A 12,837-nucleotide genomic window follows, 5' to 3' on the forward strand; every position below is an offset into this window, starting at 1 on the left:
TGTATATTTTGAGACACTCATTTAAATGCTCTACATGTTAAAGTGAGTTCAACCGACACCGAAATTTCCGTTATTATCTTCTTACTGTCAGGACGGCAGAAAGTCTTGTAGTTTTGTAGACCCCAGAACATTTCTGGAGTTTCACAGCAAAACTGAGTTTCAGCCTAAGCGCCATACAGCTTTTACCATGTGGTGCTTGTTTCCAGTTTCCTAAATTGATTTGATAGGACATTATTTCCACTCTTTTTAAAGGCAAGGCAAGGCAAGTTTATTTGTATAGCACAATTCAGACACAAGGCAACTCAAAGTGCTTTACAGGCGCACACAAATTACATTAGAAGACATTAAAAAAATCATTTAAAAGACATTAAAAATTAAAAAAAAACATTTAAGCCTTAATCCTCACTGAAGTGCCACCCTGAAGTGGGTGCACAATCTCATCTGCACATCAAAAGTGTAAATGAAATGTGTTATAATCAATTTAAGATCTCACAGCTTCCAAGGTCTCCATCTACAGCAGTTGTTAAGGAGAATACTGCAACACTGTTTTGCCGTGAAGCTCCAGAAATGTTTTGTGGTCTACTTCACCTCGCTGTCTATGGGGACAACTGTGACTAGATAATGACTGAATTTTCCTCTTTACATCATGCTTGAAGAGGGGTTTATTTCCCAAATGTTCCTCGTCTTCACCAGGATGGTGTCTAATGTTTGTTTCCAGTTTCCTTTTACAATACCTTAAAAGGTCACACGACTGATTTTTGATACATTTGACAGACTTCCATTGAAGCTCATGCTGGTGTGCTTCTTGCTTTATGTTCTCAAGGTTAAAAGTCACCCAACCCAAGATGGCTTCATTTCCTGGTTGAAAGAAATGTGAATGTCATAATACCCCAGCAGCATCTTTCTGAGTCCTGATCGGCTTAAAATGAGTAATTGGCTGGTGAAATGGTGAAAGCAAGCTCTGTCTGTAGTCTGCTCTTGTGTCAAAAACCCAAAGATTCCCAGCAAGGACCAGCGTATGAACACATTTCTGTCGATATAAAAATGAGTTTCCCTGTGTGTTTGTGTGTGTGTGTTTATTATTCCAGGAACCCCAGTGAATCGTATTCCCATCATGGCCAAACAGGTCCTGGATCTGTACATGCTCTATAGGCTGGTAACGGAGAAGGGTGGCCTGGTGGAGGTCATCAACAAGAAACTGTGGAGGGAGATCACCAAGGGACTCAACCTGCCTACCTCAATCACCAGTGCAGCCTTCACCCTCCGCACACAGTCAGTATACACACACACACACACACATTGGTGTGACCACACACCACGTCTTTTTTCTTTGATCTGTTTTGTAGCTGTACTTATTGTTACTTACTAGTTACTCTTTGGGTTAGGGTTCGTTTTTGTTTGGATTCACACCGTTAGTTACAAACTAAAAGCGCAGTTTTGATTTCTGTTATCCCACCAGAATAGAGATCAGTAAAACTTGTTATTTCAGTATCTTTAAGTATCCGCAACTCTCCACCCTCATAAACCGTTGGTTCTGCTGAGCGTTTCAAGCATGTGAAGCTGCTGGCTATCGGATGTCAACAACCATTTCGTTTGACCAATTAACCTCTGTGTTCGAAGCCATTTCCTGTAGTTGGTTCAAATGGCAGCACGCGCTCACTCCTCATTAGCTGTCTCACAGATCCATTAATATGAGAGTGAGAGCTGCAATTTCAAGATGATCTTCAGAGCATCTCCCTCTATTGCTTCAAGTTACTTAATTCATTCAGCTGATTGATTCACTGTAGCCAGGGCAATGCTTACGAGGGGTTTAAAGGGGTACTTCGCTTAAAACATCACCTAAATAATGCATGTGAGTTGAACAATGTCTAAAAAAATGCAATAAACAAGACTAGTAACATGACCAACACATGAATTAATGGTGTTAGAATGGTGAGAATAAAAGAAGGTTACTAATAAATATTATGAGACTGCTGAGTTAAAACCAATAAAAAGGAAGAAATAAAAGAGGTGAAAGTTAAATTTAAACAATGATTTCCTCACGATGAGAACACTGGTCTGATGTGTTCAATGTGTAGCTTACCTCATTAGTTACAGTTTTGCATGTATTCATTTTAAACACTAAAAAATGATTGTGTTCCCTTCAGATACATGAAGTACCTGTACCCATACGAATGTGATAAGAGGGGTCTGAGCAACCCCAACGAGCTCCAGGCAGCCATCGACAGTAATCGGCGGGAGGGCCGACGACAGAGCTTCGGCAGCTCCCTCTTCACCTACTCACCCAACGGGACTCCCACCATGCTCTCGTCGCCCAAGCTCTCCACGCCCAGTGTGGGCCTGCAGGTGGGCACCAATGGGGCCTCGCTGACCCCCATCCAGAAGATCAAGAAAGGTGAGATGCGTGTGTTACACTGCTCTTACGTCATATGGGATTAACCAGTAGGGTCAATGATTGAAATCAAAGACTCAAATGTGCTTTGCTGCTGTCTCTGCTGACTTAGTGTGACTGTGGAACTAGCTGTTTTTCTTTCAGTGTGCTCAGGGAGGAACGACATTTCCATCCTGCCCACATTACTCAATTGTAGTATTTTAGTTTGCTTGATTTAATCCCCCGTCTCCCTTTCTGTGGTGCCCGGTCAGAAGAGGAGGCAGGCCAGTCGCTGCCGGGAATCGGTATGGCTCGTTTGCCAGTGGGTGGTTTTGCTGGTCACCCGGTGGCTGCCGTGCAGGCGGCAGCGGCTCAGGCAGCAATGGCGGCTCAGGTGGCGGCTCTGGAGCAGCTGAGGGACAAGCTGGAGGCCGGCGAGCCTCCAGAGAAGAAGATGGCGCTGCCAGCTGAGGAACAGCACCGAATCCTGCAGAGAGCTCTACAACACAACCTGCTAGCCATGACTGCTCAGATACCCATGAACATCCGCATCAGTAACCAAGGTACTGAACTCACTGTGGAGTTTCTGAGACATTCAGATAATGTGAGCATTCTTCCTGGCAGATGGTATCTTCAGACATTCTTGTAATCTCGCCACAAACCACATCACCAAACCGTGAGGAGAAAGGCCTATATGTTGACCTGTTTTACTTATACAAGCAGATGCATGCATGCATATAGAATGTGTGCGTGTCAGTTTGAGTGGGGATTCCCTTCTTTGATCGTATGGCAGTGTTTCTTTTGGTTTCTGTCTATCTGACGGAACATGCAAACTGTTTCTCAGTACTGACAATACAGGTGACTTCAGAGAAATGAGAGAGAATTTCATGTTTTCAGAAGTTGTTTCTGTTCTAAGAGTATTGCGGTCTTGAGTTGCATTGTGTTTGTTTGGTTTATACACAGTTCACTCTGGACTAGTGATGGAAAAACGCCTTGTCGTCTCTATACTGAATAAAACTGCATTAATAAGTGACTGTTTCTACATTGTGGTTGTCTTCCTCACAGAAGCCAGGCAGGACTCGGCCCTGAATCTCACCACCAACGGCACAAGCAGTATCAGCATGTCGGTGGAGCTCAATGGAGTGGTGTACACCGGTGAGTAACGCTGTCATGTGACATGGGAATTCCAGCTCATCACTTCCTTTGGCGAACAACAGCCAGGTGAACCAGAGTGAATAAGCATAATTCATAAAATCATGGCTACTGCTTTCAGCCTGCCTACTGTCCTAGGCAAAAAAGAACTGTCAGAATCCAAATTTGACCCGTTTATGTCCCACTGGTAAGAGGAAACACATATTAGCAAGGGAACAGACTCTGATACAGCACCATCCAGTGAATGCCCCTCCTTGCCTTGGGGTTCTTTTTGTTTTGCAGTGTAGAGTTCCATATTTATTCCAGTTGCACTTCCATTTCCTGGGGGAAAAAAAAGTCACCTGTTGCCAGTTTAAGTAACTTTGGACTGCGTAAAGTTAGTAGTTTATCTTGTTTACAAGAGTCACGGGCAAACAAGCAAATTAGTGTTTTCCCCAAAACTATTCCAATACATTTGGTTTGAAAATGGAGATTAATTTCAGCAGGCATTAATTGTATTCTGACTTCCATTTCTGGCCTTCTTGTACCTTTCTCTGTCCAGGTGTTCTTTTTGCTCAGGCAGCAGCAGGGTCAGCCTTGTCCGGCGCGTCTGGATCGTCACTCTCCAACAAGAGTCGCATCGTAGCTCCACAGCAGCAGCAGCAGCAGCAGCAGCAGCTCAACACACCTACCTCAACCTCAACCTCCAGCAACTCATTGTCTTAACAAACCCCCCAGCCTTTCCCCCTTTATTTTTTTTTTTACTTACCATGCTAAGTAAAGCCAAAAATCAACCTCATTTTTTACATAATCTATGCCAAAAAGAAAAGAACCATAAACTGTACAGACACAAACTGAAACTCACAAATCACTTGAAGTACACTATCTCAGGTTTTCTCTCACCAACTCACCTCTCTTGTTCTTCATAGCCAAAAATGATTTCGGAAAAAGAAAAACTATCCCAACTGAGAGCCAGTATATGCTAAACAAATATGTATGCACAACCTGTGAATTATTTATTTCTGCATAAATGTACAGATTACCGGAGAACAAAAGAGAAGGTAATAACTAGGAAGGGTAATGCACTGTTTACACACAAACACAGCTACTGATTGACAGCGATGTTTTATCCTCTCGGGGAGAGATTTTTTTTTAATTTTATTTTATTTGATCTTTTCATTGTCATTATTATCATTATTGTTATTCTCCTTATTGTGTTTTATCATTTAAATCTTTAACAATCCTCTTAATGCAGGAAAAAAAATCTATATATTTAGAATTCTATAAAAAAAAGAGAAAATATGAATATCCTCTATTTTTAATCAGAAAAGCTTTAAAGGTATATGTTGTTTCGTCAGGGCATATAACAAAGTACCGTTGTGACCTCATTTTGTGGAAAACCTTATAACCTTATTCACATGGCAGCCATTTTGGATCTCTGTGTGGAGTGCAGGTCTGCGCTCCTGTTGTGGACCCAGATACACATCAGATCAATAACTGAATTTAAAGAATATGCAGGGATATTGGTTCAGTTTTTAAGTACATTTGGTCCGTTATCGATTGCTGCCAGGCTCTAGGTAGCAGCTGATTAGCTAGAATGCTACGTCGCTGACGTCCCTGCTGAATTAAAGCAGCTTATGTGGCTCTCCTTCCTGAGACTGCTGGCTGATTTTTATCCAAATCCTCACCCATTTGTTGACACGAAGCCAGTTCAATCCATAACTACGCCAATCTTGCATGTCAGTTGTCAGGCTTAGTGTTCAAAATGGCTGTCAGTCATGCAGGAGGGACCGCGACTTAAAACCCTTCTTGAGGTTTTTTTGTCTCGCTGGACTGTCTGAGTCTCAGTGGCGTCTACACAGACTCTTCCTGTTGTGAATAATACACTTCGATTGTTCTCAGGTGTCCGACTGCTAATTGCTTTGTACAATATCTTGACAGCACAGTGCTTTTCAACACCTTTCTCTGCAGAAAGATCACATTTTTATCCTTTTTTCTAACTCGGCCTTCTAGTGGAGTGATTGTCTTAAGGTCGGATTCATCCCCGTATTTGTAGATAAAGCCCTTCAGCGATGTGGAGTGTTGCAGGAAAGCTGCAATTCCATGTTGTGAATTCGCAGGAGTCGTGTATCCACCAAATCCTCATCATTGTGGAGACGCTCACATGGACAATCAGGTGTCAGGAAACTTCTCCCGGCAGTTATTTCAACTCCTTCCTGTCGTTTTGTTGTTTTGCTTTTTGTGTTATAGTTTACAGTTGCTGTTATTTTTTTGTTTCAGCTGTGTGTTTTGCATGACTTAGTGCTTCTTCTGATCCAAGTGCTTCTTATCCTGGCCTGTGACAAGGACTAGCTCGTCACCTGTCAACAGAGAATGTCTTGTGATCCTCTGACTGTTTTGAGATGTTGCTTAATAGGGGCTTTCGACAATGTGAGCTCAGAAGTAATCGTAGCCGCGACTTGTGTCTTTTAGCGTCTGCACGACCACTCACTGAAGTTAGATTTAGAAAAAGTTAAATCAGCCAGAGTGGAGATCATTCAGAAGTAGTTGTGTCTCTCAATCATTCAGCTATTTGAACTTTAACCTGTGTTACCTCTCTGGACTGTTGGCTGTTAAATATTGTTACTCAACTCCCCCCGACCCCACCCCCAACGCAAAGCAGCCTCATTCCTACTGACGTTAGGAAGTAAATCAGGCTTTGTATGTGGGTTCTGTTCAGAGGCCTTAACACAGCATGAGATGACCAGAGAGCAAGCAGTACCTCCGTCTAATCAGTTTTTACTGTTCCAGTCAAATATCACCAGATGGCTGTCGTGGCTTTGATTCTGGACCCGCTTCTTGGTGGGAAATCACCACCAGCTGCTACGCAAACACCGGTCAGTTCTGAGAAGTAGTCTTTATACCCAAGCAGCCAACGATTCTCATCCAAAGAGACATATGATCATTAAAAGTGAATCTTAAAGTTAAACAAAACCGTGAGGCTCAGGAGTGACCTGTCCAACCTCGCTTGTTTTATTACTTTCAAGGAAGAAAAGTGGAGCTTTAGATAGATTTTTGTCAAACATTTGCTAGAGGCAGAACTGCTCTGGGGGCAGAGACGCGATCTCATTGGTTGAGTTCAATAAAGCATTTTCTGAGGAAGTCCGGTCAAAATATAGAACATAGAATACTAACAGTGATGTATTTGTTTAGATATCAAGCATCTAATGAGGTTAAATATCCGGGGTGTAGGATTTGATGGGCTCTTTAGGCAGAAATGGAGCTGGTGGACCTTTTTAAAACGGACTCACAAACTCACCCTACGCCCCCTATAGGGAAGAAAAGCAGCAGCAGTTTTGACTTGCAGATGTAGATATGTAAATGTCACCCTCTACAGCTGCAGTCGCCACTGTTGCTGTTCTCTTGGAGTGTGTTTGAGGTTTTACAATTTACACTTGTATCATTCATGAATGTGCGATAGGCCAGGATATGAGGGCACCACTCAGCCTTGCTCCGGTGGTCACGCATGGCGTTGTAGCGAAACATTCCCCAGCAGTCGTCAGAAGAGATGTCTGTTTCACCGATGACAGGACACCTGGAATGACAAAAACACCGTAAAATCTCACAATGTGAAACCAATTACCCCTAAATTATCTGATAAATTAGACTAATAATTTTAAATCGTTAAAACTTTGTAGCTCATACAACTTAAATGGAAGTTTACTTGAAAATTATAAGGTAATAGGTTTCCTGACTTTTTTAAAAGTAAAGTCAACTTTTAAAATCAATGAATACAGTGCGTGGCTTAATAAAACGTAGACCGAAAATGCAATTTTACAAATCTGTGACGGCGTCACGATGTAAAGTCTATTGTGGAAAGTGGGAACCTAATGAAAACTACAAAACATTTTTTGGTGTATGCATCAGGCAAGCAGCTCTCTTTGGGCTGAAGAGAGGCCATTAACTATCTACATCTATATAAATCTGTGGTATCTGTCAATCTAGTCCAACTTTGCTTGTAGCGCGCCTTTCGTGATAATAGGTGATAATGATAATGAGTTGAACGAGGTTCGAAGTCAGTATAGAAAACAGTGGTGAACAGAGCTCTGTTAGTGTTGAAGGGGTCGACACACTGGCGTCTGGGCGGGCGGGCTTAAATAATTAAGGAACTCTGGCCAGATGTTCCCGGTTACCACAGAAGTACCTCAGCTCCACCCAGCTGAGCATACACAACACACACAAACATACACACAAGTACACAGGGCGCTGTGGCCATCGCACTATAAATCAATAATCATGTAGTATCATAGTGTCATACTAACCTTCAGTGGTTGTTACATGTTCCAACAGAAGCATAGCTCCACCAACTGTTACCTTTGTCCATTAATCCTTAAGCTTCCTCAGGCACCTGACCTTCAGGCAAGTGAGCTGAAATGTTAATTATTCTGAGAACGAGTCACTGATCTACCAATAAACATGCTCCAGAGTTCAAATACAGAATTTTTGTCAACCGTGTTAACACACCTTGTTTTGCCAGTTTAAAATAATACGTCAAACTCTCAAACACCCACAAACAGAGGCTACAAAAAGGAAGTTGTAACAGTTGTTTCCTGCAGGTGGCACAAGTGCCCAAACTGCAGCTCTTCTCAGTAAAAGCTGGCACAGTTATAGGATAACACAGTCCGGTTCAACTCACCTGTCAGTGGTGCCACTGTGTGTTATTGTTTGTGACGTCTGCAGGCCACCACAGCTGTTCACTCTATTTTTAAGACTGATGTTGAGACAGCAGCAACAACATCGTAGACTGACTAGATTTCACATCAGCTTTCTCTTTCCCCTACATCTGCATATCTTCGCCAAGTCGAAGTCTGGTGCCTCTTTTTGGCCCCGACCACAGAGGCTTAACTTAACCAGTGTCTTTGTATGTGAGAAAAACATTTAGCAGAACTGAAACTTCAGCCAGTGTGAGATTACGGCTTTGTGTCAGCAGCCTTACAGTGGCGGGAGGTCACGCAAAACCACGTTGCATTTCATTTGCCGTGTGCTCAACTCAGTTAAGTCGTTTATCACTCATAGATAAAGAGGAGATGCTGGTAGTCGAATACATTGTTTACATGGTGATTTTTGGTCCGATTTTGAAACTCACAGCTTAGTTCTCAGTGTGGATTTGTTATAGAGGAAGGCACGTTAGTTTTTCAGTGAAAAATTAGTCGCGGGCGCCTCCGATGGTAGTGTATACTTGCAATGCTAACCTTTAGATATATGTATAGGCCATAACTATAACAAAACCCACAGTTTGAAAAAGACTCAAAACACTCAGAAAGCCCAGAACTTCCCTCTGTTTCTGTTTCTCCTTCAGTATGAGAAGCAGATGTCACAGTCGCTGGTAATGGCTGACAATCAAATAGAGACATGCTGAGGCTGAAAGCATTGGGTTGGGGGAGGGCGGCAGGAGATAACAAAATTCAATCAATACTGATCTAAAGGATCAACGTTGCGTTTTTTAAGATTCGACCCTGTGACCTTTTGGCCCCTGAGGCAACATTCAAGCACCTGCCCCCCCCCCTTCAGAGGATCCATGTTTATTGTATATCTATTGACAGGCTCTGTGAGATATTTGCATTTGAACAGTGGAGGTACTGCAGCTTTCACTCTCTCTCTCTCTCTCTCTCTCTCTCTCTCAGTAAAGTGTGCGGGCAGCATCTTTTTAATTGCGACAATCAGGGAACAACGCCGTGTACCTCCAAACACTCTGACATCCCTTCATCCTCAACCGAGCCCTACCTACCTCAAGAGCTAACGCTTCGGCAGATTTATTTGCCTCAGCCAGAAGTGAGAGGCCTTGTTGAAGGTTCACGCAGGAAAACCTCGTCCCAACGTCGCCGATAAGACTTTGGCTTTTGAAGCCGCATTTAAGGACCACAGGCAATTAGATATCTGCTGAAAAAATGTGGCTCTCACCTTTAATCAATTTCAGGACCACAGATGTCAGAGTGGATGCTGTTCAACCTCTTTACTGAGAGCTCCCCTCGGTGGAGGGTTTTGTTATGACGCACAATCAGTTAGATTTCCTTGCCAGGAACACAGAAGGGTTCGATGTCCCTCAGTACGACAATTTGGCGAAATTATTTAAGGGGCATATTGTAAATGTTCATATTAATAATCTATGTATTCAAAAAAAAAAGTGAAGAATCATTAATCAATCCTGTCTTGCCTGTTTGTCTGTAGCTGTGATCAGGCGGGTTCCTCCACATCTGGTACACTGGAAAAATGTAGGCGGAGAAAAAGTCATTTCCTTAGTACGACCATTTAATGCAAAACCATGTATATTATTTTAAATGTTCGTATCTTTCTTTCTTCCTTGTTGAGGTGACAAAGCCTCGTTGATTGCATTTAGATCATCATGGAACAGTAAAATCAGAGAAGTCAGCCACTTGTTAAATCACAGCAAACAATCATTCACCCTGTGTTCAGGCAGATTCCTCCACATCTGGCATTTTAAAAACCAATTAGATTAAAGTAGCTCTGAATGCTGGACCAGTCTTACCTCTGCGCTTTGAGAAGAGTTTAAGAAGATCTGTTCTCAGACTGTTATTTTCAGCTGCATGTATGTGTCTGTATGTTCCATCGCGGAAGGACTTTGCAGGTCTTTGCTTCATTTTTCTGTCCCACATTGTCGTGTAAAAGCGTGCATTGGTTTCAAATTCTGCTTGTTTCGGTGCATTTGTGTGCTCTTGCACGGATCAGAGCAGTGACTTAGCCGGACTAATTTCATCCAATGCTTTCTGTTTGTCTCTGAGTTTGACTTTTCCGACGACAAAGGTCGCAAATGTAGTGCTTTTCTCTGCAGCTTCCAATCAGCACAAACCCCTCAGAGTCTGTGGCCGTCTCGCTCGCTCAATGTCAAGCCGTCACAAGAAAGTCATTTAAATATTTGCTGCTTTTAACACCCGCCGGAGCTGTAGCTTTAAGAACCTTTTGAAATAAGTCCAGAGTGTCTTGCATGTAAAATTCGCCTCTGACTCCTGTTCCCACATGTTGCCACCATGAGAATTCTGCTGCAACATTTACGGGTTAAGGTGCGTGTGGGGTTTTCGGGGCTTTCGACTGGACTTCACCACTGACTTCATGAAGAAAATGATGATGAGAAATAACGAGATGCCTTCTGCTGTGACAATTGTATGAATTAACCTGTATTACTAAGATTAATTAAATAGAATATTTCTAAAATATGGCTTTTTAGGGCTGTGAATTATATCATGTTTATATATTTTGTTTTGCTCTCTCCTTGCTTTTTAAATTTTTATTTTTCCCTACTGGATTTTTGCTGTAGCAACCCCGGCACACAGAGATTACATTAGGAGCAGATTCATTGATGATTATGATAACGATGTGATTACTTTAGGGTAGCATGTGACGTGATGTGGGGTGGCTTCACGTTTCTTCAAGTTAGACCTCAGAACTTAAACAAAAAAACATAACATAGATCTTGTCTTTTACAAACTTCTCAGGAAAATCTACCTCTACCTCCAGTTTGATGCATTTAACCCAGTGAGGGCTCTAGTTACAGTTTAGTGGATACACAAAGAGGGCGGGAGGGCGGGCGCCAGGGTCCGAAATGAACTTCAGCGTACCAGTGCAGTACTTCAGATTAGTGGTGGCCTCGTGACGCACATGAGGTTGTATTGAGAACAAGTATTGTGGTGTATTTATGTTGTTATCTTGGAATAAACAGATATAATCGTCACCCTGTAGGTGAACTGACGGGTTCATTTTGGACACTGAGGTGGCTTCCCCCGTCGCTCTGTTTTTCTCTGTGTTACAGGTTCGTAACACTTCTGCTGTTAAGTTTTGGAGGGAACCTCCAGCTCAACAGCTAACTACTACTAGTACTACAACAAGTACTGCATTTAGTACTGCTGTTAGTACTATGAATTGTTTTTTTTTTCAGTCTATTATTGTGTGCTTATTCCTACTTTCATTTTTTTCTATAAATGATTTAGATTTTTTTGATGAATAGGATGTTTCCCAGTAACCACGTTAATAGTGAAGTGGCGGTGGGCAATGCAACTGTCTTTATTATTATTTTTTTCCTTTTTGTTTATTTTATTCTTTGTTTTCGAAGGGTGAAGAGCTATTCTTGCCTATTTACTCAATATGTGTTTGTGTGAATACTTTTATTTTGAATCTGAAATTAATAAAATATCACCTTTCTTAAATGTTAACAGAGCCTCGGGTGTTTTATTGTATGTTCCCTGAGATAACGCGACAAAAATGACAGTGTTTCACTTTTAATTCGATGGCCGTGGTGTTAGAGACCAGATTTTACAGTGCTAACTCAATCTTTTAATTGCCTTACAGTCTGGTTTGCCTGTTAGACATAAAGCATTGATACTGAGTAGCTTAACCTGGGGAAATAAGGTAATGGAGTTTTCGGAAAACCAACGCTACATGAACTTCACATTGGAGTGATAAAATTCAAACAGACTCATAATCAACAAGATGACAGGAAAAAATGAATACATTTATGCAAGTCACAGGGGTCACATAAAGATAACATGTTCCTTTGTTGATACCCCTTGGGAGAAATTCACAGGTAACACAGCTGTACAGAAGGAAATAAGTAGCAGCACAAAAGTCAATAATAGTATAGACAATAAAAGGGAGATATTAGTTATATAGTGTATGCTTGCCTAGTAGCCAAAAAAAATCTTCTAATAAAACACTAAGGGTCTTCACACATCGCCATCCTGGTAAAAAAAAAAAAAATGGGGCGGGGTTAGTGTCCAGGACCCAGATTCCAGTAAACATTTTGGGCAATAAAAAGCATCTTAACTGTAAACAAACTAACAATAAAACCACTGAATGTAACATTAAAGTCATTGAACAATGCAGAGGTTATTAATTTGATTACTGTAACCATTCAGTAAGAATGATTTGAATGGATGTTGGAAGTTTCCCTTAGTGTCCCTTGGATGTTCAGGGCCAAACTTCAAGAATTCTTAACTTAAGTACTTAGACTACAGCTGTGGGATTTTTCAAGGTTACATTCATTAAATGGAAGTCTCAATATTATTTTTTTCATCTGTACAGCTGTGATGGGAACTGGGGAAACTTCTGGATTTTGGGGCAGCTGGCATGCAATGACTCATCTATAACATTTTCTAGCATTTTAACTACTGTTGTTTACCGTGAACCTTTTGTGTATTTGAAATAAAAATATGTTTTTGGAGGAAACTGCACTATTGTTTACATTGATCTAGAATCTAGATCGTCGCTCACACACACACACACACACACACACACACACACACACACACACACACACACACACACACACACACACACACACACAC

The 12,837-nt window shown here is 41.7% G+C and overlaps 1 protein-coding gene across 2 annotated transcripts in view; it reads left to right on the forward strand.

The window, feature by feature from the left end:
• arid3a (AT rich interactive domain 3A (BRIGHT-like)) overlaps positions 1–11,706 on the forward strand; it is a 48,981-nt gene extending 37,275 nt beyond the window's left edge. The window contains exons 5-9 of one of the 2 annotated variants that reach the window (XM_037114594.1): positions 1,089–1,272; positions 2,148–2,395; positions 2,644–2,934; positions 3,437–3,526; positions 4,065–11,706. In XM_037114594.1, coding sequence (XP_036970489.1) covers positions 1,089–1,272; positions 2,148–2,395; positions 2,644–2,934; positions 3,437–3,526; positions 4,065–4,228 — 977 coding nt within the window. In that variant the 3' untranslated portion in view covers positions 4,229–11,706. The remainder of the gene's footprint in view (positions 1–1,088; positions 1,273–2,147; positions 2,396–2,643; positions 2,935–3,436; positions 3,527–4,064) is intronic. The other variant, XM_037114596.1, reaches the window with a different exon arrangement.
• The last annotated feature ends 1,131 nt before the right edge of the window (positions 11,707–12,837 follow it).

The sequence above is a fragment of the Acanthopagrus latus genome, chromosome 11 (assembly GCF_904848185.1).
Source record: "Acanthopagrus latus isolate v.2019 chromosome 11, fAcaLat1.1, whole genome shotgun sequence".
NCBI classification, from domain to species: Eukaryota; Metazoa; Chordata; class Actinopteri; order Spariformes; family Sparidae; genus Acanthopagrus; species Acanthopagrus latus.